Raw genomic sequence first — 27,545 nt, 5'->3', positions numbered from 1 at the left:
AGATAAACAATTTTCTCAGGTTTTGTAACCGATCGATATAAACGAATCTCGAGAGCGATTGCCTTTTTAACTCGTCCAGCCTCCGGTGCTTTGTTATCGTCTACACGATTTCTGCTGTAACAATTCAATGGAATATTCTAAGTGTACTCACGGTGAAAGCTTGTCCTGGCTCGGATTACATGAGCCACTAAATTCACTGCACCAGGGACTCTTCGTGTCAGTTCGATTGATAACCGAAACACCTTCTCGAAACCACTCCGACTCTAACTTGCGTAACATTTAAGTGAAGGGGCACATATCGCTCGCGAACCCAATCTGTAGGTCAGAGACGGGCCCACGCAGGAACCCGGAGCCGTAGTCCTGCCATTTTGGATTCGATCAGACTAAGCGGCGCGGTGGGCGGCCGTCAACGGAGGGCGGCCAAGCGTCTGGAGCGAACGCACCGGATCTGCGCCTCTTGTTGTCTTCAACGTGAAAACCGAGGCGTCACGGCGGAGTACGTTCAGTAGGAAAATAAAAAAGTGAATATGTCGGGCTGAGGGGTCGGCCGGCTGCGAGAGGCACATGCCGCGCTCAATACGTGAGCGCATGCGTGAGGCGCGGCGCACGTGACGTCACGCATCCTCGCGCCGCCGCCTTACAAGCTCGCCGCGTCAATGGGCCGCCGTCGCCGTCACTTCACTCATACGCGCTTACTAAGCCATCAGTCACTCTGACAGTGGCTTCACCCCGACCACTCAGAGCGATCGCCCAATTAACATCACTTATTTCTATTTAAAATCGTTTCATCAATACGCATCCCAGTCTATCCTACTAAGGACTTTTACAAATTTAAAAGATATAATTATTGTTTTATTTTTTTTATTTAAGTAATTTAACTTTTTAATTTTATTTATCTAACGTTAAAGTTATTGTTTATTGATTTGATTACACTTAGTATAAGCAGACGATAGGTAAATACTTGTTTATAATTGAATAAAAAAAAATGTTACTTACGAAATCATTTTCGCTACTACTAGAAGAAATTTTCCTGGTTATTTTAATTACAACTACTTGGTTTTGGTGATATTCAGAGACAGCATTTTCGCAGTGTAGTTCATGACTGTGGTGTTCTGTTTTCTCAGCTGGTATTGCTATTGAAAAAACTCCATCGGTTTGTACGACAGATTTACTAGTATCAGCAGTCCAATCACTCGGTACTGTTTCCGTGTCGGATGTATTGTTTGGATCATTACAGAAAATTGTCTTGAAAATTCCCCACGCCTCGTCGAAAATCGATACACATTTCGAATGTAAACTTTTCATAGTCAAATCACAGACGTCAAATTATCATTGAGCCGAAACACCAACTAATTTTAATATAGACTAATTCTGTTACAATTGATTATCTCACTGATAAAAGCTCTTGATATATCATTTATTGGGATCAATGAATGGCAAATGAAACGTAAGCGTACTGAATAAACAAAATTTTATTTTGCTATTTACAAATCCTTACAAGAAACAAATCGTTTTGGTATAGTGATTTTTTTAAGGTTTACATTTATTTATTATACAGTACATACATTACATTTACATAAAGTTGAGGTAAATATACGTTATTTGCTTAAAAAATATGTACAAGATGAAAAGACATTGTTATATGCAATAATAATACAATTTTAACAATTACAAATTGTTATTGTCGAAGGTAATGTTATAGTGGCGATTGGGGAATACCTTGTGCTGGAGTTAATTCGAAAGCTGGATGTCACTTGGCAAGAATGAACTCTGGAATCGAACTGAAATTAATAGCTCCAGGTGCTAAGGATTTAACAATCATTACACAGAACACTCTTTAACTACTGATTACCTTAACAATAAGTAATAAGTTTACAGCAAAAAAAAATATTTTTTAACCTAAACCAAATTACCTAAATTTAGTAAATTTAATTAGATAACCAATCCGTTTCTTTTAAAAGTATAATTTAATATATCATTTATTGTAAAAACATAAATATCGCTTGAAGGTATAATTCAATCAGATGGATAATTACTATGGAGATTCTCATTTTAAACCATTTTTCGTTAAAAGTATTTTTACGACTTAGTCAGATTATTTTTAGATTTTGATAAATTTAACAGAGAAGTTAGTTGACGCCTATCTAATACACCCGAGTCAAAGAAATTATCCGATCTCAAGGTATATACTATTAGTTCTTTCTGTGTGGAAATAAACTTAAAATTAGACGGTAGTAAGCAGAAAATTTAAATGTCGTGTGAAGCTACAAAAACTGTATCTATATAAAAATGAATTGCTGTTCGTTAGTCTTGCTAAAACTCGAGAACGGCTAGACCGATTTGGCTAATTTTGGTCTTGAATTATTTGTGGAAGTCCAGAGAATGTTTAAAAGGTAGATAAATATGAAAATTATCAGAATTAAATAAAAATAACAATTTTGTATTCCCTTTGACGTGTCCCCCGTCGGACGGATTCCTTTTGTTTGTTTTATACAAAAGTTTAGGTCTTTTATTTATCGATTGAGGCACTGGGAAGTTTGCCGGGTCAGCTAGTTAATACATATAATTCTAATAGTCGAAAATAGTAAAAAGAAAATATTAAGCCACAAAGTATTTTATATTACATTTAGGAGTAGTGAAAACTAAAGAAAACTGTTGTAGGCACATTCTGATTTATTGCCCTTTTGATCGTTATAAATACATAATGAATTCTCACTGTTTTAAATTCAAATATTTTGACGTAAAAGTACTGCTTAGTACCTCAAATTACCTGCATAATATAAAAAAGGGAATTGTTTTTTTTTGTTTAATAAATTTCATTTTTTTGCGTCACAAATTTCAACTTCGAACATTTTAAGTCGGACAGATCATTCTGACACTCACTGATTTACTCGTTAACTGAATATTAAAGGGACTTTAATTGGCTAATTAGTTCGTGAGGTATAAGGTCGTGAAAAGAAATTAATAATATTGCATAACACCATCCCTTAGACCAATCTATCAAATAGTTATTTAAATACGAACAAATTTTAGTCAGAAACAAAATGAAAATCGATACATACATATTTAATTTTGTTCAGTAAGTTAAGTGTATTAGAAAATCCGTGGGAATACAATCTAAAGACTAGTACATCCGACAACCACAAGGAAAGTAAAAATACAATTGTCAGGTCCCTTAGGCGATTTCTTAACATATTCGACTTAATCTATTTCTAAGCTTTTGAAGCTACTCGTGAAACTTGCGAACATCCCTTTACTTGGTTTCTTTATTCTCTTCTTCTCATCCGCTTTAAATATTTCCGTTTCTATTAGCCAATCTCTGTAGTTCTCCTCCATGTTCTTCCTCTGTTCGTCGTGTAGCTGTTTCACAGGAACGATCGGTCCACCGAATTCTTCGGGTAGGAGTTGCTTATCGACCACTGATTCGGGGCCTTCCGAAGAGAAATTCAGTAGGTTCAACAGATTGGAGTGTATGAGTGGCTTCACGAGACACATGACCTGGTTGATGAAGGAAACCGTGTGAACAACGTGGATCTTCTTTAGACGACACGGATGAGCATTCTGTAAACATGTACATGCATTTCAGAAGATGTTTCCATCAAACGATATTTTTTTATTTTATTTTATTGCCTAGATGTGTGGACGAGCTCACAGCCCACCTGGTGTTAAGTGGTTACTGGAACCCATAGACATCTACAACGTAAATGCGCCACACACCTTGAGATATAAGTTCTAAGGTCTCAGTATAGTTACAACGGCTGCCCCACCCTTCAAACCGAAGCGCATTACTGTTTTACTGCTTCACGGCAGAAATAGGCGGGGCGGTGGTACCTACCCGTGCGGACTCACAAGAGGTCCTACCACCAGTAAAAACTGAACATAATATTTTAAAGTAATCTGAAAAATAGAAATGAATGAATGAACGATTTACTTTATTTCAGACAACAACAAAAAGTTCATATGTTTACATACAAAACAATCAAATAAAAAGGATACATTTATTAAAAATAATTATCAGTTGAATACATTTTAAACATTCCATTCAACTGATACTTACTTCGAACCAACCATTATTATTATTATTTATTCCGCAAGTGAACCATGATACAATGGTTCAAGTACCGACAGTCATAACGGTCTGTTAATGCCTTTAATGATAATAATTATTGATTTAACAAAGCCGCAATTAACGGATGTGGATGGAAAATTTTAGCAACATTAATTTAAATTTTAGAATCTTATGTAGGCGTTGCACAATAAAAACGGGTTGCGCTTTTAAAATGTATTCTAATTGTTTGACAAACCTGGATGTAGTGCATGAAAGCTCTCAACGCCGGCAGGGTCACCCTGGTCAAATGTCCGAGACTACATCCCTTCATGTCAAAGATGACGATGTATCCTTCAGAGAGCTTATCCTCTGAGAGTTTGACATCATTGAACATGCAAAAGACGCGAACAGCATCGGCGAAGTTTAGCTTACTATAATCATAGTCGGCAAGGCGGTACAGAAGAACATGATATCCTTCAGTTGTCTTATTTGGGAGTGCTACCATTTGTCTGCAAAAAAAAACAGATTATTATTATTTTTTATCAAACTATAGCATTTCTGTATATCATAACTCCTCCATAACGTTATATATTTCAGACTAGCTGACCCGGCAGACTTCGTAGTGCCTCAATCGATAAATAAAAGACCTAAACTTTTGTATAAAATAAACTTAAAACAAACAAAAGGAATCCGTCCGACGGAGAACACATCAAAGGGAACTTAAAATTGTTATTTTTATTTCATTCCGAGCATTTTCATATTTTTCACCTTTTAAACCTTCTCTGGACTCCCACAAATAATTCAAGAGCAAAATTAGCCAAATCGGTCCAGCCGTTCTCGAGTTTTAGCGAGACTTTTACGTGTCATTGATATTAACTGTGACAATGGTTTTGTTGAAAACTTCATCCTTAGATTCATTAACTGACTTCGTTAAACGTATAAACATACAAAACCTTGTAGACATGCATGTGTACGTACATTACAAAGAATTCATAATCTTGTTAGACCTTTATAACCACATAGTCAGTATCTGTATACCCAGATATTTATTTTCTAACCCATAGAAATATAAAGATTATACACAGTAAACAAATTCGTGAAAAAAAACAAACCGGTGTCGAAAAATCGAAACCACACAATATCAATATTTTACTGGTACCGCTCGCTACCTTGCCTATTTCTGCCGTGAAGCAGTAATACGTTCCGGTTTGAAGCGTAGGGCAGCCTTTGTAATGTAAGAACCGTGATCTTAGAACTTAAGTCTGAAGGTGAGTGGCGGCATTTACATTGTTGTTAACTATGAGCTCCAGTAACAATTTGTCACCAGGTCGTGAACTCATCCACCGATGTTAGCAATAAAAAACACAAGTTTTTCAAATTATGCCATTGGTAGTAATGTATGAAAGTGTAGTTTTCTGCTAATTCATTTTGGAGGCCGCCGCTATTTATCATATATTGCCTGTTAATGCCTAAATATATACGAGTATATCACAGGTAAATAATATCTATGTTTTCAATATTAATTAGTTTTGCGATCTAATAAAGATTGCAACACTGTACTCTAAAATCTATTGATGTATTTTGAGCCATAAAAATTGGATGCAGAGGGAACTTGACGATTGTTTTAAAAACACATATTTATACCTTGACTTAAAGCAGTAGTTTAGTCCACTTACGTAATATCCATAACAGCTCTATTCTTGGGAGCCAAAGGATCTCTGTTCGTAAAGAGATCAGGGGTGTTGCCACGAAGTGTGAAGTAGCATTCAATTGTGTCTTTCGTCTCTTTCACTTTGTAATAGTTTGAGTGAAGAAACAAATATACGTATTCGTCCGATATATACGGCAGGTGGGGTTGACTTTTCATCCTGAAAAGGTCGAGAAAAAAAATTATTTTGATTTGATCGTCCTTGATTTTCCAAGTTTCCTATAATATTTTCACTGTTCTAATACACATCATCAGGGCAAGTGTTGTTGCAAGTTGAAATTAAATACCATAATCTCTAATATCTTATAATTCAGTTCTGTTTTACGCATTCGCATTTTCTTTTCTACTTATTGACATTTAAACAAAACACTCTCTAATTATTTCATTGATCAAAAGCTTGTCAATATATATATTTTTTATTGCTTAGATGAATGGACGAGCTCACAGCCCACCTGGTGTTAAGTGGTTACTGGAGGCCATAAACATCTGCAATGTAAATGCGCAACCCACCTTGAGATATAAGTTCTAAGGTCTCAGTATAGTTATATCATAGCACAGCAATATGTACCCAACATGAAAGAAAATCAGTTTAATTGACCAAAACAGAAGCAAATCGAACGCTATTGAAAAGACTTTGCTTATATATTATGTATATACCTAAACAGGCCCTTTTTTATAATTGTGGGATTACCGGTGGCCCGGAAGCTCTTACAATTTCATGTGGGGCTACGTGGTGGGTACGGGCTCAGCCAGGAGGAGTGAGATTTGCTAACAACCTCTCGAGCGCCTCCAAAGGAAACCTAACAACTCAAGAGCAGCTGAAAATTAACAAAATATACGCAACAGGTTTTTTCTTTTTTTTATTGCTTAGATGTGTGGACAAGCTCACAGCCTACCTGGTGGTAAGTGGTTACTGGCGCCTTTAGACATCTACAACGTAAATGCGCCACACACCTTGAGATACAAGTTCTAAGGTCTTACTATAGTTACAACGTTGTCCTGCTTTTATAGAATTGTATAATTAAAGATCAAATCACAAAAAAGGAAATTTCTAAAAAAGCTTAAGCTAATGATTATTCATTAATTAATATGAATTTCATGCGTTTAACAACACACCAAAACTTATTATTCCATTATTCGAATAAAACTAAACGATTGGTCATACGTAATCTTCATGCTTTGTTTATGGTTTAATTGATCCAGGCATAAGTGATCGTGACTATTTTATAACTAGCCGTGCATGCTCACAATACGCCTGTTTTTTTTAGGACCGTGGACCTAATCTCCTACTATGTTCCCGCACGGTATGAAAATTATATTATAATTTGCGTAATTAATGGTGATAGGACCTCTTGTGAGGCAGGTACCACTACCCTGCCTCTTTCTGTTCTGAGGTAGTAATGCGTTTCGGTTTGAAGGGTGGGGCAGCCGTTGTAACTATACTGAGACCATAGAACTTATATATCAAGGCTGATGGCGGCATTTAAGTTGTACATTTTTATGGGCTCCGGTAACCACTTAACACCAGGTGGGCTGTGAGCTCGTCCACCCTTATATACAATTAAAAAAAACATGTTAACAGTCACCCATTGCTCACAATACGCCTAACCACCGGTAATATCGATCGCAAATCTCATAGCATTTGCATTTTTAAAACACGACAACTCCTTTAGCGTGGAAGTCTTTCAGAAATACGTGCTAGTCGAATAAATCTAGTTTTGAATGCAACACTCGTACCAGTATCGTTTGACCGAGTTACAATAACACATATAATTCAAGTTACTGAAACATACCTAAATACTATTAATCATGTTGATGTTTCGTATAGCAATGCACGCTTCGATAATTGTTCGGTGCGTAAAATATGATTGCATACATATATGTATATTAACCAGTTCATTGGGCAATGGAAACGCATTTCCTCGATATATATGTAAATTTTTTTTTTCGTGACCTGAATTTTGTAAGCATTTAGGTCATCTTTAATTAATCTATGCATATCTGAAATTTCATGAGGAAATATTGAAACTTTATTTACGAAGGGTACGGCCGTTTGGCCAAAGAGATATTATTTATTGCACATTGAATCATGAGACTCAAGACCGGGCCAAAATAAGTAATACTACCAAAGTAAATCAGAAGCGTACTTAATCTATATATTAATACGTAAAGCAAAAAACTTTGTATCCCTTTTTACGAAAATTGCGCGGACGGAGGAGTATGAAATTTTCCACACTTATAGAGAATATAGAGAAGAAGTGCACAATGCTAATATTTTTTAAAATAATGCATAAAAAATACATTACACACACCACATACCATGTATTTGACACACACACGCATGCATACTATTATTGTCAAACTTTTGTTCTTGACGTCTGTTGTCAAATTGAGAATAGATTAAATATTGTTTGTCTTTGTTAATATATTTTATAGTGTAGTCTTGGCGCAATTTGTGATTATAGAAGTATAAAATACAATCATAATAGTGTACAAACTTACAATTCCAATTAATTATAGTCGAATTTCGACTACTGCGGGACCTCTAGTAATTCTAATTACATTAAGAATAGAGTTTTTTACTGGTGGTAGGACCTCTTGTGAGTCCGCGCGGGTGGGTACCACCACCCTGCCTATTTCTACCGTGAAGCAGTAATGCGTTTCGGTTTGAAGGGTGGGGCAGCCGTTGTAACTATACTTGAGACCTTAGAACTTGTCTCGGGGTGGGTGGCGCATTTACGTTGTAGATGTCTATGGACTCCAGTAACCACTTAGCACCAGGTGGGCTGTGAGCTCACCCACTCATCTAAGCAATAAATAAAAACGTTAATTAAACATTGCCGCGGTCCGATGCGAATCGCTCAACATATTAAAACATCTATTGAGACTTGAGGTCTCAAATGACGTTTAATTACGGCTGTCCCTACCTTCCGACTAAAACCATGACTGCTTCGCGATAGGACTGGTAATCCACTCGTACGGTGCCTTAGCACATCACTTGATAAGTTTTTTTATGATTGAGGGCTTACTGGTGGCCCGGAGGCCTTTCCAGTTTCACAAGGACAGGTGGGCGAGCAAAGGCTCAGCCAGAAGACGGGATTTGCTAACAGCTACCCGAGCGCCTCCAAGGCAGACCTAAAAACTCAAGAGTAGCTGCTTCGCGAATGAATCTACTACCGGATCGGAATCACGACCCGCTGAGAATATCCGGCGAGAAACTCAACGGGCTGATGTTTAGGTTAGGTTACACAGTACGAGTACAGTTACCGGGGTCTCTATTACTACTGTTAGAGCGGAAGTATAAGTCTTTAAGCGTAGCAAAATAATGAGAATCTAACTATAACGTCAATGTGCATTTAGAAATCTAGTAAATACTTCGAAACGACAATAAAAACTAATAAACTTGCATCCACATGCCTTAGGTGAAGGTCTCAGAACTCGTTGGACCGGTGCACTGATCACTTACATAATACACAATATATAAATTGTTATGTTGCCATTTATTGTTAACGATCACTTAATCTTGAACTAGTAACACTTAATTTCGAATTGAACGCCTTCAATATTCATTTTAAAACATTATATTCACGTGTGGTTCAATTGAATGCGTACGGCTTTTCGTGGATGCAGTGTGTATAGTTTCGAAAACTGTGATGACTAGTTGAGACCTCAGTATCTGAATGGTATGCGTGTTTAGGGCAATCATAAGCATATTTTTACTGGTGGTAAGACCTCTTGTGAGTCCGCGCGTGTAGGTTACCACCACCACCCTGCCTATTTCTGCCGTGAAGCAATAGTGCGTTTCGGTTTGAAGGGTGGGGCAGCCGTTGTAACTATACTTGAGACTTTAAAACTTATATCAAGGTGGATGGCGCATTTACGTTGTGGATGTCTATGGGCTCAAGTAACCACTTAACACCAGGTGGGCTGTGAGCTCGTCCAACCATCTAAGCATTAAAAAAAAATTGTTTTTAGTGTGGCAACACATTAACATGTGGCAACACTAGTCGTTGTAGTTGTACAATATTTCTGGTACGCTCGAATGTTACAAGTTTTGCTATATCTAAATCGCAGGCGCTAATAAGAATCGGTAATTCTCAAAGTGAACGCCTTTTGTCTTTTGCTTTTGCGCCCTATTTTGGTCTTGAGAATTTAATTTTAATTTTTTTCTTTTATTAAATATAACTACTCTAGTATTGTACAGAATACTTCACCACTTTGACAATCACGGATCTAGTTTTACTAAAATATATCATTCTATGCCGACAACGCGTAATCTAATTTTTTTTTTATTGCTTAGATGGGTGGACGAGCACACAGCCCACCTGGTATTAAGTGGTTACTGGAGCCCATAGACATCTACAACGTAAATGCGCCACCCACCTTGAGATATAAGTTTCTCAGTATAGTTACAACGACTACCCCACCCTTCAAATCGAAATGCATTACTGCTTCACGGCAGAAATAGGCAGGGCGGTGGTACCTACTCGTGCGGACTCACAAGAGGTCCTACCACCAGTGATTACGCAAATTATAATTTTGCGGGTTTGATTTTTATTGCACGATGTTATTCCTTCACCGTGGATGTCAATCGTGAACATTTGTTAAGTACGTATTTCATTAGAAAAATTGGTACCCGCCTGCGGGATTCGAACACCGATGCATCGCAACAACGAATGCACCGGACGTCTTATCCTTTTAGGTCACGACGACTTACAAAAATTGTAACATAAATGTTGTGGCGTTATACTGACCATTCTCTTATCTGCTGAACTTCATCCTCATGTCCTTCAGGCAAAAGCTTCAAGCCGTTGAGAAACGGGTGCAGATATTTAGTGGCAGCCATTTCTTCTCACACCCGTTCTGTAACAAAGATAAGGACATATATTTTTTGTGGTCACTATTACATATATGGACCTCCTATTAAACCTCCACACCGTCAAAGACAAGAATAGATGGAGAGATCGTGGGTGCGAAGGTGATACAAACAGGTGGTCACGACCCTCAGCAGTGAGGAATACGACACAAAGAGGAGGGCTTAAAAACACTTTTGCGATTTAATCTCGCGGTCTTCCGGTCATTATTTAAAAGAGAGAGAAAGAAAGAAAGAGAACATACTTTATTGCACACCAAAACACAATTAACATTAGACAGTCAACAAGCAGATACGTTTGTACAATAGGCGTTCTTATCGCTAAAAGCGATTTCTTCCAGACAACCGTTTAATACCCAAAAAAAAATCAGTTCACCTACAAAAATTTGTACACGTTAAAAAAAGTCAGACTGAGAACCGCCAATTTTTTTAAGCCTTAGAAAAGATTAGTTTGACAAACATGGGAAAAAATAGTACCTAACTATTTATTTATAGATCTGCATTTCTTGATACTCCGTATTCATTGTTTTTTTTCTACCTATTCGCTGGTGGCCTAAGGGGATTTTCGAACTATGACCGGGACTGGTAGGTGAGCTCACGGGCTCAACCTTGGCGAATGTACTAGGGCTGTCAGCGATTAGTTTTCTTTAATACTGTGCGGTTAATAGACACCACAATGTCAATTTCATCAACCACTTTGAGATACGAGGTAGAATTTATTGCTTTGACGGCTGAAGGAGCGCACGGCTCACGTGGTGTTTTTTTCCTTACCTATCCGCCGGTAGCCTAAGGGGCCACCTACGCCCGGACGAGTAGTAGAGCTCACGGGCTCAACCTGAGAGAATTTACTAACACTAGCCCTAGCAAGAGCAGTGCTTCGCAGAATCTACCACCGAATCAGAATCGCGTCCCACTGAGAAGATCCGACAAGAAACTCAGTGGGCTTTTTTTGTTTATTGCTTAGATGGGTGGACGAGCTCACAGCCCACCTGGTGTTAAGTGGTTACTGGAGCCCATAGACATCCACAAGGTAAATGCGCCACCCACCTTGAGATATAAGTTCTAAGGTTCTCAAGTATAGTTACAACGGCTGCCCCACCCTTCAAACCGAAACGCATTACTGCTTCACGGCAGAAATAGGCAGGGTGGTGGTACCTACCCGCGCGGACTCACAAGAGGACCTACCACCAGTAAGTCTACGGGGTAGTTCGCTCGTCGAAGGAGATGGTCGAGGACGGTAACCAGTGAAATATTAATTTTCTTTACCGACCCTTCTTTTAATATTTAGCGATATACACTAAGGACAGACGAGCTCAAAGCGAAAGATTCAACGATTGATTGATTTTATATTCAAGTACTTCTCACCTTTTCACACAATACACAAAGCTGTGAAGGTCAACACGATTATCTCGTGGTGTTTGTTCCAAGACTTCCAAGTCACGTCCTATTCAGTGGTCAAGGTTCGAAAAATACAACAAAAGTAATATTGTGTAATTACTTTTAAAGTATCGCACATTATTTCTCGTAGTTAATGCCTTTTGTTATTTGCATACAGGGAGGGGTATTGAACAATATGCACAACGCAATCAAAGCGGTAGACCAGTGATTCTCAACCACTGTTCCGCGGCACTTTTGTGTGCCGCCAAATTTCAAAAGTGTGCCGCCAAATTTTGCGAATACATATATAATAATGTTAATATTATTAAATTATATCATTTTAAAAGAAAAATATTTTAAACATGAATATAATCACATCTGGAATATAATCCACAAAAAAAAATTATAGTATATTTTAGTTTATTTCGTATATTAAAATTTTTTGATAAACTATTTATGCAGTGTGTTGTAGTAAGTAAATAATTTTTATCTTTTTTTTTGGTGTGCCGCCAAATTTTGAAATCGTTAAATATGTGCGCAACAAAAAAAAGGTTGAGAATCACTGCGGTAGACCATTGACGTCAATTCTCGAAATCAGACGCGTAATATCGGCGGATGTGATCTCGAATTTACAAATGGAATACTTCATATTACAAGTGTTCATATAGATTAACGAATTTCGCTGATGGTAGTCTTGTGAACCCGTACGGGAACCACTCTATTTCTGCCGAGAAGCAGCGATGTAGTTCTGTGTGCTTAGTGCGAGTTTTTTAACGTTCTCAATCGCGTTAAAGTTAACTCAAAACTGTATGCAAATGGAACAGCGCCCCTGGCGGCAAAAGTAAGTAAACGTTCCAACCTACGAATAAATAACTTATTTATTCGTAATAAATAACGAATAAATAACTTATTTATTCGTAATAAATAAGTTATTTATTCGTAGGTTCCAACTCATGCATTACATGCATTACAAGTACATTGGGTTTGTGTCAATGGTTATCAGTAGAGGTGTAATCATAAACGAAAAATTCTATTAAGAGGTACGGGAGGACGTAAAAAAGTTGGAAAGCACTGGTCTAGTTGCAGAAACCCCAAGAGAATAACAGAATATCATATGCGAATCGTTTCATTAGAGAATTTTTCTAAAATATATCCGATCTTATTTCTTTAATGGCGGCGGTAAAATTGCCAAGGTATTCCGGAAAGAGACAGTCTTAATATAAAAAGTTGAAAGTTAGTTTTTAGTGTCGACTATCACATAAAAAAGTAAAAAAGATAAGCCGTCATACAAAAAGTTGTTCAAATGTGAACGTTAATTTCACTAAGAAATTTACTATCGTGTTCATTATTATGTTGCATAACGAAATTTCAATTGCAATTTTTGTGACTTTCGACAAACTTAAATAAAACGAGAGAAATCATAAATTCCTTATAGTTAAAACATTTTTTTTATTTTTCTTTAAGTTTTCAAGCGCACCCTCTTAAACACCACTGGGCTTAGAGATAAAGAATAGAAGTCAAGGAAGCCGCAATGAACCCAAGATTCGAATTGTTCATTAAGACCGCATTATTGTAACTATACTGAGACCTTAGAACTTATATCTCAAGGTAGGTGGCGGCATTTACGTTGTAGATGTCTATGGGCTGCCGTAACCGCTTAACGCCAGGTGGGCTGTGAGCTTGTCCACACATATCTGTACATATAAATAAAATTGGAGCGTCTGTTTGTAATACTGAAATAACCGCTTTTTACTAGATGCATATGAATATATATTTATAGGGTACCAAAATAGCAATTTTTACAATTTTTGTCTGTCTGTCTGTCTATCTATTTGGCTAATCTAATCTCTGGCTAATCTCTGGAACGGCTAGACCGGTTTTGACGGGACTTTCACTGACAGGTAGCTGATAATATAAGGAGTAACTTAGGCTACTTTTTTTAGAGAAGCTTCGCCCCGCGGCGTCATCCGCGGTACGACAATAACCGAGGGTAACATCACGGGATTCAGCTAGTAAGCAATAAAAAATAAAAAATCATATTGGCCGTGAGTTTTTTATTTTTGAAGCAAATAAAGTATGTGAGTCGTCTATTATCGAAGGTGGCAATCTGTGCATTTGGACAAAAAAAATTATTGATATGTCAATACAGATTGATTTGAATATAATCGTCTCCTTCAAAGAATACGGTTCAAAACCTGCATTAAATAAAGGTTAATAGTTAACCTGTTATTTATCTAAGATGTCGTTCAGAAGAGTTTTGTGACTGCCAATGGAATACAAAGTCAATAATTCGTTTTTCTGATTTACCAATAATTGTCCAAAAGTCACATTGCCGGCTTTGATAATAGTCGACTCATGTAGAAAGCTAGACAGAAATCTTTTAAATCAGTTTCTGTGCCTTTGTGGTACGTGCGGCACGATGTTACGGCACGTTGCCCGGACCGTGACAAAACTAGTACGTACTAGCTGGTACATATGTAACATCGACCGCGGAAACATTTATAATTGCATACGCGTTAATTAAGGTGAAATTTGTTTGAATACCGAAACACAAATTGGCATCGTTTTAAACGATTTTTTTTTATTGCTTAGACAAGTGAACGAGCTCACAGCCCACCTGATGTTAGTTAAGTGGTTACCGGAGCCCATAGACATCTACAACGTAAATGCTGCCACCCACCTTGAGATATGAGTTGTAAGGTCTCAGTATAGTTACAACGGCTGCCCCATCCTTCAAACCGAAACGTATTACTGCTTCACGGCAGAAATAGGCATAAAACTAGTACGTACTAGTTAATACATATGTAACATCGACTGCGGAACCGTTCATAATTGCATACGCGTTAATTAAGGTGAAATTTGTTTGAATACCGAAATACAAAATTATTGGCATCGTTTTAAGCGAATTTTTTTATTGCTTAGACAAGTGAACGAGCTCACAGCCCACCTGATGTTAGTTAACTGGTTACCGGAGCCCATAGACATCTACAACGTACATGCCGTCACCCACCTTGAGATATGAGTTATAAGTTCTCAGTATAGTTACAACGGCTGCCCCACCCTTCAAACCGAAACGTATTACTGCTTCACGGCAGAAAGAGGCGGGGCGGTGGAACCTACCAATGCGGACTACAAGACGCCCTACCACCAGTAAAAACTTAACATAATATTTTAAAGTAATCCGAAGATGAGAAACGAATGAATGAATGAATGATTTACTTTATTTCAGACAACAACAAAAAGCCCATATGTTTACATAGTATCATTGAAACATACTTAAAATTAACAAACCAATCCAATAAAAAGGATACGTTTATTAAAAATAATTATCAGTTCAATACATTTTAAATATTCCATTCAACTGATACTAATACCAGTAATTACGCAAATTATAATTTTGCGGGTTTGATTTTTATTACACGAATGTTAATCGTTTAGTTATTTAATACGAAACAAATAGGTTATATCGTTTCTGATTCGCAAACCTCGATGTGGAAGTCGGTAACCGTTTATTTGTGGAGAAATCCTAAGCATATCATCATAGAAAAACGCGCCAACTTCTATACTTCTTCCAACTTCTATCTATTCAATCCTATATCATATTCTAAAGAATACCCTACTAGAGTAGAATGACCCTACCCTACTCTACCCGACCCCACTCGACCTGACGCTACCCTGACTAGAATAATCAGGAATGGTCATTACCAGGTATGAGAGTTTTCAAGTGAATCAAGCGTGTTGAACTTTGTGAAAAATACGTTGAAAGATTCCGTAACGGTGATACTGGTCAAGCTAATTAAAATACATAAAAAAAAGCTTTTTGCCTATAACTGGGCAAATGCGGTCACAGTCTAATGCCCGTATCTTTAGACGTTTCGTAAAATAGTCCTCCACTCTTAACTCATCCGATGATGCTCAAGAATTCCCTCCAAACTTACTCGAGTTTGGTATTTTTAGTCGACCATTACAATATTCCTCAACTGTCCTCGAGTGAGGTAATAATGATGAAAATTTGATCAAGCTAGCATCAAACCCATAGAGTTCTGTAGTCTATGGTCATTGTTTAATGTCAAAGTCAAGCTGCCGCTGTCTGTTTGACACTAGATGAACTTGTTTGATGTTTTGGTTGCTGAGTTATTTGAAAAAATGTGTGCGTGCGGTAAATTTGAAAGTGTATTATTTATTTTCTAACCTATTATTATTTTAGATTTCGGATCCGGCTTTGTATTTTTATTCGCCGCTTTTGTGTGATTTTGGTTGCATCGTGTTGTTGAAGTGCTTTTCCACAACCACCAGTTTATTATTATATAAATAAAACTTATAATCGCATTGACTTTATTTATCAGGTAGTAAGCAAAATATGTCTCTTATGTAGGTAAATAAAATAAAGAGTTTCAAATGTCTAACCTCGAACTATTTACTTTATTAATAAATATTATCAAACTTAAATTATCAAAATATGCGGGAATCATGCACAGATCCAGGCCATTGCACAACAATATCATATATTTCCATTTGCGGTCCACATACTATTTGGACATTGATAGAAAACCAGCCTTGAGGAACGTTCAAGGTACGTCGCGACGTACCTTGACTTGACAGTTCGCTCACTTCACTCCGGTTAGGAAATTTTTCCAAGGACGTTTGGGTGGAGTTTATTTTTACGACTAAGAATACCAAAACGCGCGTTGGAGGTTGAGTCGAGTCGAGTTAAGCTCGTGTGAACGACTAAAGATACGGGTGTAAGCTGCGGTTATCGGGGCGGACAAACACTACCTGAAAATCCTACTTTAATCTCCTACCGGATCGCTGGTAGTCTATAGAGCTATTCCACTGATAGGTGAACTCACTGGCTCAATCTGAGAGAGTTTGCTAACGCTGGCGCTAGCATAAGCATTACTTCGCTGAATCTACGACCGAATCGGAATCGCGACCCACTGAAAAGATATATCACACCGTATCTCACTATTACTTTGCGTCAGATCATACAGTGGGACGAACCAGAGCGTGTTGAAGACATGCTCCGCCACTAGTTATTAATTTCACAGTTTTCTAAACATTAAGATGTCTTATTAAACACTAGCGACCCGCCCTCGCTTCGCTTCGGAAACATTAAATTTTATTATTGATACTGAGTCCCGCGATGTAACTCGCGGTTATTGTCGTTCCGCGGGTGACACCGCGAGGCGAAGCAATATTAAAAAGTAGCCTAAGTTACTCTTTATATCATCAGCTACTTATCAGTGAAAGTCCCGTTAAAATCGGTCCAGCTGTTCCAGAGATTAGCCGGAACAAACAGACTGACAGTCAGACAAAAACTGTAAAAAATGTTATTTTGGTGTATTTACCGTATATATAATCATATGCATGCAGTAAAAAGCGGGTATTTCAATATTACAAACAGACACACCAATTTTATTTATATGCATAGATACGTTATACCAACCACTTCCTTCACACGAGCGTCAAAAGATTTGTCAAAATAAATGCTTTAAAAAACAAAACAAAAAAATATACATACCTAAATAAACAAAAATTTATGACATTGATTACATGACGAAACTCATTAAGCAAATCGCAATCCAACTCCTCAAGGTAACTATAAACCGCGGTTAATGCTCATAGCTTGATAGAAAACTTAAACCGGTTATTGAGGTGCATAGCTTTAAGATGATCGACCTTCGTAAAAATGGCGGAAAATTTGCTATTTGTTTGAAAATTTAATTCGTACGATAAAGTTACAGTTCGTAACACAAACAATAAATTATGTTATTTATATGTTATAAAATGAATTTCAACCCGTTTATAAATACATACATTTTTTTTTTCTTTTAATCGAGCATGTAAAATATTAACTAAGTTCTTATGCTAATTAAAACAATCAAAAGTTTTTTTACATACAAATTATCACCGATTTCTTCTTTCTGCATGAATTTCAAATCGAATTATATAAATATAGAGATTATGCATGAGTATGTGTGGTAGTGTCTAGAAATTTCTGTGTGTTTCTAGAAAACTTACGTTTGCGAAGTATTCGTCATGTTACAGATAACAGATGATTAATTGTCAAACTAAAATGGATGGATAGACCTGTCCAAGCTGACCAATTTACGGAATTTATTTATTTATTACTAGCTGACCCGGCAGACTTCGTAGTTCCTCAATCGATAAATAAAAGACCTACACTTTGTATAAAATAAACTTAAAACAAACAAAAGGTATCCGTCCGACGAGGGACATCAAAGGGAAAACAAAATTGTTAGTTTTATTTAATTCCGAGCATTTTCATATTTATCTACCTTTTAAACCTTCTCTGGACTTCTACAAATAATTCAAGACCACAATTAGCCAAATCGGTTCAGCCGTTCTCGAGTTTTAGCGAGACTAACGAACAGCAATTCATTTTTATATATAAAGATTATATAACAATAATTCAATACAGTAGTAAATGAGAAAACGAAATGAAATTTTTATTAATAAATTATGTAGTGCAGAAGTAAAATGAAACCAGAAATAGTAAATAAATCAATTGTTATAATGTAAGATCTTCTGACTTCATATTTGTAAACAATCATTATACATTTTACACACCCGAAGAAATACTTAATTAAGAAAATAAAACAATTCACACAACTTCATTTCTCACGTTCCCGCCAAAAAGCCTTTGAGTTGTTTAAAACATCGTTTATATTCATGATTCCATTAGCATTCAAAAATAAAATTAATGATAGATGTCAAAAATGACAGCTCAGTCATGGAGAAAATTATCGGTAGATTCAAGATGCGACAGACCTATGTCCTACTTATTTCGGCCACTCCTCAAAATGCAGTACTTTCGCATCACTAAGACTGACATTGCTCAGAAATGCGGAGAAACGGAATGAAAATCATCAATGATTCAATGATTCTCGAATAAAATGGCGACGATGTGGTGTAACGTCATTCTTATTAAAATATCTTTTTACTTGTGTTTTTGTTGTCAGTAATTGAGTATTCTGTACTTTTTATGAAGAAGTAGCGTAATAAAAAACCTCACAAAAACATTAGATTGTTAAATAAAAATCTGTTCTTTTAGGATTTTGGGTACTTTTTATAATACTAACAAGAACAATGGAGCTTACATTACGCTTATTTTCACAGTATCTTGGCTCTCAATTTGTTTAGTATTGATGCTAAGCATCGCCATTAAGCATTAGAATAACATTAGTGCTCCAGAAAGATCTGAAAGAAAGAACACAGTATAACACTCATATTTCACATTATATAATAGGTTTTTGGAAAAAGTCTTTTTGCATTATAGTATGTATGAACTTGTAATAAAATCTCTTTGGCTATACTATTTGTATCTAGCTGGTTTTGGTATAATTGAAAGTTTAAATTTTAAAGATAATTCCAAATTCAAATTAGGAAAATGTGTGATTTTTATTTATTTTTCGTAGTGTCAAGATGAGTGAAGCTAATGAAGAAATTCGATACACTTACTTCGATACTTCAGTGCGCCGTGTAGGTCACCGGTGCCCTACGCGGCGCACTGAAGTAATCATGTTGATTCCTCTCTTCGATCTTTTAACTAAGACGTCGGATATCTAGTAGACTCTAGGACGACGAATATGACGATACTGAGAATGAATATATTTCTTCTTAGAAATATATAGAATTTCTTCTTAAAAATAGGGCTCTTGCCCAATAAACTAAAAACATACCGTAACAAACAAAAGGAGCCAAAGTTAGACAATCCAGGCGTTTAGTAAAAGAAATCGACATAATTACTTCAGTGCGCCGCGTAGGGCACCGGTGACCTACACGGCAGTCAACGTGTTAATTATCAGTAATAACTTTCAGTTCCATTTTTCGCGATAATACAGATATAATGTTCGATAGATTCCCAAACGTTTTTTACTCGGATTCTTTGACTGACTAGCTCGAAAAAAATAAAGAAAATTTAGAAGTATCGTTGTATAAGCAGTGAAGCACATCAGGCGCCTAGCTCATTAAACATTAAGCCACGAACCAATAAATTTTATTAAAAACGAAAAAAAAGTTTTGTGTTTGTTGGAACAGTCTTAATATCGTACGCTGGTATATAGGGCCCTCTCAAGTTGTCGCCACTTCACGCTGTCTACCGCTTGCTCCTTAACTAACATATTCATTCCATAAAATAAAAACTATCTGCGAAACATTAATTCAATTTAAAATAAACAACATTGTGGGTGGCGCATTTACGTTGTAGATGTCCATGGGCTCCAGTAACCACTTAACACCAGGTGGGCTGTGAGCTCGTTCGTCACCACCCATCTAAGCAAAAAAAAAAAAAAAAACTAACAGTTTGTTTTTAGTACATTTCGTTCAGTCGACATCTATTGTCCAAATTCTTGTGTATGTTTATTCAATGTCATGTTTGCTCTCGGCTCGCTTTCTACAGCATCCGCGAGAAAGTTCACGACAGCTCTCTCAGCTATCTTGACTTACAGATTCATTCATAGCACCATCCTATTATATAGCGGTATCGGACAGGTTGAGAATGAGAAATGCATAGTTGAAACAAGCCTTGAATATAATTTGTATTGTTTTGATTTTGTGTCGTATGACAAGTTTTTCTTTGCTGTATCTAAGGACAGTCGACCTTGGGGGCATTTAGGGGCAATCTGATATTAAGTGTTTACCGGAACCAAAAAACACCGCAACATGAATTCTGATACCCACAAGGGTTACGAAGTTGAAGTTTCAACTGTATTGCATAACGGCTTTCCCACCCTGCAAACAGAAATAGGTTGTGTTGGTGGTACAATATTACCTATCAGGACAGAATTTCTTTATGAAAATTAACGAACAAACATCACAATACTCGACTCGGCTAAAGGCAACTTCATTACTTGTGACGTCATTTGTAAGTAAGCAAGCAAGCGCGACAAGCTAACTTTAGTTAAATCATATCCAAATTTCCACTTATCATCTGCGTGACGATGGGTGCTAAATTGAATTTAAAATTATTAGATTTTTTTATTTTATTACAAATTCTCAACACAATTAATTTCAATTAGCGATTGTTCTGATGGTTACTTTTAATGTATTGTAATTGGCATTCCTTATAACTACTTTTATATTGCTCGGTTATTGATATCCTAATCTCTAAGCATGTCCTGTTGGAGGAATTAAATTGTTTTACTCGTGTTACGATATACACCGAACGCATTAGACTAAAATAAACTAATAGCAATAGGTCAGTCCCAGTGCATTTCCAGAATTATTTTTTGCCACGTACTATCTGACTTTTTAATGAACTCCGTCCTTGGGCGCAATGACGTAACGAGCTTTGAGGAGAATCTACAACGGTCGGCAGCAGCTTGGCTATCTGCCCCTGGCTTTGTTGATGTTTGATGAACGACGGTGACCACACACCACCAGGTGCCAGGTGCAGAAGGTTCTTCTTTCAAGTGGTAACTTCAAACGTTTGGCAAGCACTTACTGGTGGTAGGACCTCTTGTGAGTCCGCACGGGTAGGTACCACCACCCCACCTATTTCTGTCGTGAAGCAGTAATGCGTTTCGGTTTGAAGGGTGGGATAGCCGTTGTAAGTAGACCTCAGAACTCACATCTCAATATGGGTGGCGGCCTTTACTTTGTAGATGTGTCTATGGGCACCAGTAACCATTTAACACAAGGTGGGCTGTGAGTTCGACCACCATTCTAACCAACAAAAAAAACACTCTGAAAAGTACTTAGCTGCGAAAGTTCAAAACAAACCGGAACATTGTTCAAATATAGTTCATAACCTGAATTAATACTTATTATCGTGGTAAATGACATGACCCAAGCCACGTCGAGTATATTATTATCATAAAAAAAATAAGACAGCGTGCTTACAACAAATCAATTTGTATTTTATGGACCAGAAAGTGGGGCATGCAACCATTTATATATTCCGGGAATATGCAACATGATTAATTCTTTCTGAATTACAAGTTTAAATCAGATGAAAGTTCAAGACACTTTTAGTAGATAAATAATAAATTCCAGAAAGAATTTCTTGAAATAATTAATCAAAAATAAGAGACAAAGGGCCAAATTCGAATAATAATATAAATTACGTAGTTAAAGTAAAGTTAGTAGTTAAATTAATTAGATTGATTTGTTCTCGTGAAAATTACATTTAATTTGACACAATTTCAAATCGTTTGAATAATGATCGAAAGATCTTTTTTTTATATCTCTTGGAGAAATGTCAACGTTCATTGACCTGGATTTTGATTGTACGTATATAACAGTACAACATTTTTGGAGTCTCATTATTTCGCTAGTTTCTATCTTACTTTTTTTTATTATAAACTAATTTTGTTCTTGCTTCAGTGTCAGTAACCTGAATGTTACTGTTGCATTTGTAGGGTTACCAACTTTAAAATAATGCCTCGATTTTCCCGTTTGTCATTTAAACTGTTGCTTGTTGTCTTTCTACGACATGATCAGTGTTTTTTTTTCTTCATTTTCGACTATAATTTTCTTTATTAATTATAAAAAACAACCATTTAGTCTTCTCGGTCAAAAACATGGCCAATTCTTATGTATGGCAGCGAAACACGGGCGGCAACTCAAAGGAAAGTGCATACCATTTAAGTTGCTGAAATGAAGATGCTGAGGTGGATGTACGGTGTGACCAGGCTTGATAAAATCTGCAACGTGGGTGGAAGCCTCGGTGTGCCTGACATCGCCGATAAGATGCAGGAGAGTAGGCTGAGATTGTATGGTCACGTAAAAAAGAGGCCACCTGACTACGTCGGAAATTTTATACTAATGCTTGACCTCCCCGGTCGGAAACCTAGAGGTAGACAACACAAGGCGGAAAGATGTAGTGCTGAAGAAGAAAAGGAAATGCAATGTTGCTGACGAGGATGTCGAAGACAGAACGAAGTGGAGGAGTACTACTATAAAGAGAGCTGAACCCACCACCGTGTGGAATAAATAGCTAAGAGAGAGAGAGAGAGAGAGAGAGGTCTATTTCATTTCTGCTGCGAAAAATTCATGCGTCCTCGTTTGAAGGGTGGGGCAGCCCTTGTTTCATTGAATTAAGACTTAAACCGCTTGTTTGAGGGTAGGTAGTGAGACCGACATGCTAGTAAAAAAAAGAATTTTTATTTTTAAAAGCCTCGACCAAATATTATCTCCTTACTATATAATTAACCGTAATATTTTCTCCTGCGTCGTAGGTACCAGAAAGACATATACGACAAAAACAAATATACCTAGAAACTCGATCAGTCACTTTGGTACAGTTATTTTGTTCGACTTAACGATCGACATCCTCAAAATGTTACTGCTTACTAGCGTTCGTTTCGTGGATTAAATGTAAGTCTAATGACGGTAACTCAGATCTCATTCTTCTATATGTAAGTATTTTTTTCGGTTTCTTCTAGTTTGAGACATCCTAAATGTACAAATCTAATAATAATAATATATAGTCTAATGACATAATTTTGTCTATTACTTTTTTTATTTTTTATTGCTACTTGAGTGGACGAGCTCAACATACGATATATTAACACACATACACACACTAACACACACACACTCTCACACATACACACACGTACGTACTATATTCTTACAGATCGCTCTTCCTGGTTAACTTTCTTTACCTGGTGACCTAGCACTGAACCACTGACTTTTGTAACACAGGTTTTCCTAGCATAAAAGTCAGGGAATTTTGTTATTGTATACCTCATAAAAAAGCCATGTATATTATTATACTAGTGTTAAGAATTCTTGTACGTGTTTGCATTTTAAGAGGCTTGAATAAATATTATTATTATTTATTATTATTTAAAAGTGCTTGTAAAGGCCTCCTTGAATAAAAAAACTTTTCAGTTGATTTCGTAATAAACAGTCCTAGAATAATCAGCCTAGTGTGGCCATTGACAGTGCCTACAACGTAACTAACAACGTAACAGCTACGTTCGAATTCGTAAATGTACGCCGACAAACCGCTAAAGCATTTCACTTCATGAACGCACAAAAATTTTCAATTACACCTACGCTATTACGTGTACGCAGACAAAATGTCTAATGACTTGCAGTCTACTATCTAAATTTAGGCTTTCAGTTTAAAAGAAATCTATATATAGAAAAATGAATTGCTGTTTTTTTTTTATTGCTTAGATGTGTGGACGAGCTCACAGCCCACCTGGTGTTAAGTGGTTACTGGAGCCCATAGACATCTACAACGTAAATGCGCCACACACCTTGAGATATAGTTCTAAGGTCTCAGTATAGTCACAACGGCTGCCCCACCCTTCAAACCGAAACGCATTACTGCTTCACGGCAGAAATAGGCGGGGCGGTGGTACCTACCCGTGCGGACTCACAAGAGGTCCTACCACCAGTAAGGCTGCTGTTCGTTAGTCTCGCTAAAACTCGAGAACGGCTGGACCGATTTGGCTAATTTTGGTCTTGAATTATTTGTGGAAGTCCAGAGAAGGTTTAAAAGGTAGATAAATATAAAAATGCTCGGAATTAAATAAAAATAACAGTTTTGTTTTTCTGTATAGGTGTCCCCCGTCGGATGGATTCCTTTTGTTTGTTTTAAGTTTATTTTATACAAAAGTTTAGGTCTTTTATTTATCGATTGAGGTACTGCGAATTCTGCCGGGTGAGCTAGTAAAATATAAATTTACCTGATTATTTTTTTAAGTTCAGATGTCTTTTTAAGTTACTAAGTACAAAGGAAATTCTCATAATAATTAAAGAGAAATCTGTATAAAATGATTCTATTAAATCGGGTCACGGCACGCGTTGCCTAATAAAGCAATTAAAAATGCTTTTGCATATGATCGTGCTAATAATAGATATTTCAAATATTCAATTCAATTCTACAAAAAATGATTAGGATATTTTCTATGCTTGATCTTGTTTCATACGCATCTGTAAATATAATTTAATAGAGAAACTTGTGTCGGCGTCATCAAAACACGAAATAAAATGGGTGATAAAAATTAACTGGGTCTTTTTTTTTTTTATTGCTTATTTGGGTGGACGAGCTCACAGCCCACCTGATGTTAAGTGGTTACTGGAGCCCATAGACATCTACAACGTAGACGTGCCACCCACCTTGAGATACAAGTTCTAAAGTCTCAGTATAGTTACAACGGCTACCCCACCCTTCAAACCGAAACGCATTACTGCTTCACGGCAGAAATAAGCACGGCGGTGGTACCTATCCGCGCGGACTCACAACAGGTCCTACCACCAGTAATTACGCAAATTATAATTTTGCGGGTTTGATTTTTATTACACGATGTTATTCCTTCACCGTGGAAGTCAATCGTGAACATTTGTTGAGTACATATTGGTACCCGCCTGCGGGATTCGAACACCGGTGTATCGCTTCAACACGAATGCACCGGACGTCTTATCCTTTAGGCCACGACGACTTATCAGAAGGTCTGGAGTCCCATTATTGAGTATTCAAAAATCTTCATCTCATCTGTTTATTTATCTATCTAACAAATAAAAGTCAGCCTCTGACGACTTCACAACCACTTTATACAAGTTATGTTGACTGAATAATGTATTCATTTTATATATTTAAGTTCAATTTTAATGTGTCTAGGTTTTATACAGTTGTGGAAACTGTGAAGCACAATTTCAAACCGACCGTCTCACCTATTACTAAACTGAAACAGCTATGTATTCCAATTGGAAGTATATTCGTTACATTGGTGAGTTTCATAGATCGAGTGGGCTGTGAGCTATAAGCAATTAAAACCCTTCAAACTGATTAAGACCTTAATAGCATCTTGAATTGGTATTTCATTAAATAGGACGCTAAATTTCTTATTTGTGTCATAATTTTTTGATAATAGAGATAAATTCCAAATACGTAAAATAAATCAAACACAATTTTATTTATGAAGAAAACAAGTTAGTATTAACAAATAAACCTTGTAAGTAAAAGAAGAACGAATTGATCTGCTGTTTTGAAAAACCTACCCTCATTGGAACCATACGTCAATAGATACTTATCATTTACGCCAATGTTAATTAATAATTGCTGTCGTGCAATTTCTTTCACAGACTACTAGGGCTAGTGTTAGCAAATTCGTCAGGTTAGAGCCCCGTGAGTTTACCTACTCGCTCGCCAAAGCTGGCATAACCACTCGGGGATACCAGCAGAGGTAAAAAAAAAGAAAGGAAAAAAAAGGGAATCTACATAAATAAATCGTTTGATTGTTGACGTTTGGATTCTTAAACTAAACATCCGATTGAGCTCAAACTTTTTTGTTTTTTTTTATACACGCCACGTTAACTGGTCCCGTGGTAAGTTCGTAAAGAACTTTTTTTACAGGTACCAGATAACGGAAATAAATGTAATATTTTTATTACACACATACATATATATTTAATATACATCCATAACCCTGGAAAAGACATTTTTATATTTATCATACAAATATCTTCCCTTGGCGGGATTCGAACCCGCGACCCCCTTGTGTAGTGACCATGTCACTTACCACTACACCAGACGGCCGTTAAATAGATATTATCGTTGTATAGATATTGTCGGTGGTGCCTTTAACGAAGGCTTTGTAGTAGTAACATCAACGTGCGATAAGCAACGTGAAAGTGATGTTAATAAATATTTGTTCGTCATAGTTTTTAGCTGTGTACAACGTAGTCGATTTAACTATTAAAAATAATATCAACACATCACCATCTATTATCATACGACATAGTTTTTAAACTTTTTAAATTGTTAGAGGCTTTAATGTACTATGGATATGCATATATGGCGCTGTCCATAATGTAACATTTCTTTAAATTTAATTGATCCAAATATTATTTATCAAGAACACAACAAAATGAAATACAAACTTAAATGAATAATAATAATAATAAGATATAAAAGGTTTTTGATAAAAAAAAAGTATATGCGAGTTCTGCTAATCGACAATTGAACTCTTATTTGCTTATCACAAATAAAAACGGCGTCACGTTTCAAATTAAATTGATATAAGCGAGGTTATTTAATAAAAACTTAATAAAATACTACTATACTACTTACAGATGTACCTACTTCACAAAATACAAATGTCTCCGTAATTGTATAATAATTTATAAATTGATACTATTGTTGATAAGACGTCGTATTCAAAACGTATTGACCACAGAATGTAAACAAAAATGCTGACAACGACATGTTTTACAGAACATCGACGAAGGAGAAACGGTTTTGACTTAACAAACGCAAGATTACAAACAAAATAAAAACAAGTTAGAAAATAAATAAAAATGTTCGACTTACATCGGTCAGTTCAAATTACAAAAAAAAAAAAAAGAACGCGCTGAGGCGAAAACAGTTCGTTCACTCGCGATAAACCTTCGCGGTTTGCACGTATACCAACACTGACACACAAAACACGACTGGCCACTGGCAAGTGGCATCCGACTCGAACATAACTTGTGCCGGAATAAAAAGCTAACTTTCTAAATTCAAAATTCGCGAACTCATCGAACCGACCAATAGGACAAGCAATAATGTACCTGCTGCG

At 36.5% G+C, this 27,545-nt stretch overlaps 2 protein-coding genes across 16 annotated transcripts in view; both read right to left on the bottom strand.

Moving 5' to 3' along the window:
- Window positions 1–642, bottom strand: part of LOC101746770 (peripheral-type benzodiazepine receptor-associated protein 1) — a 31,911-nt gene extending 31,269 nt beyond the window's left edge. For 6 of the 13 annotated variants that reach the window (XM_012692771.4, XM_021349813.3, XM_012692769.4 and 3 more), the window contains exon 1: window positions 152–640. The gene's annotated coding sequence lies outside the window, so the exon portion shown is untranslated. Of the gene's footprint in view, window positions 1–151 lie in introns of all 13 variants that reach the window. The other 7 variants (XM_038016438.2, XM_021349811.3, XM_038016440.2 and 4 more) reach the window with 4 other exon arrangements.
- An 812-nt stretch (window positions 643–1,454) lies between these two features.
- On the bottom strand, window positions 1,455–27,545 carry LOC101741307 (uncharacterized). Of its 3 annotated transcripts, none has more exons than XM_004928779.5 (5): window positions 27,299–27,545; window positions 10,511–10,619; window positions 5,725–5,916; window positions 4,305–4,557; window positions 1,455–3,561 (listed from the first exon to the last, which is right to left on the bottom strand). In XM_004928779.5, the coding sequence occupies exons 2-5, from the start codon at window positions 10,600–10,602 to the stop codon at window positions 3,202–3,204; spliced, it is 897 nt and encodes a 298-aa protein (XP_004928836.1). In that variant the 5' UTR covers window positions 10,603–10,619; window positions 27,299–27,545; the 3' UTR covers window positions 1,455–3,201. The 3 variants fall into 3 exon arrangements, with proteins under 3 accessions (XP_004928836.1, XP_021205507.1, XP_062529040.1); XM_021349832.3 differs by lacking the exon at window positions 27,299–27,545 and adding an exon at window positions 27,059–27,200; XM_062673056.1 differs by lacking the exon at window positions 27,299–27,545 and adding an exon at window positions 22,611–22,814.

This window comes from Bombyx mori, chromosome 16, assembly GCF_030269925.1.
Source record: "Bombyx mori chromosome 16, ASM3026992v2".
In the NCBI taxonomy this organism is placed as follows: domain Eukaryota; kingdom Metazoa; phylum Arthropoda; class Insecta; order Lepidoptera; family Bombycidae; genus Bombyx; species Bombyx mori.
Note: the sequence above shows the minus strand (reverse complement) of the source record. Positions and strands in the feature narration are given on the sequence as shown.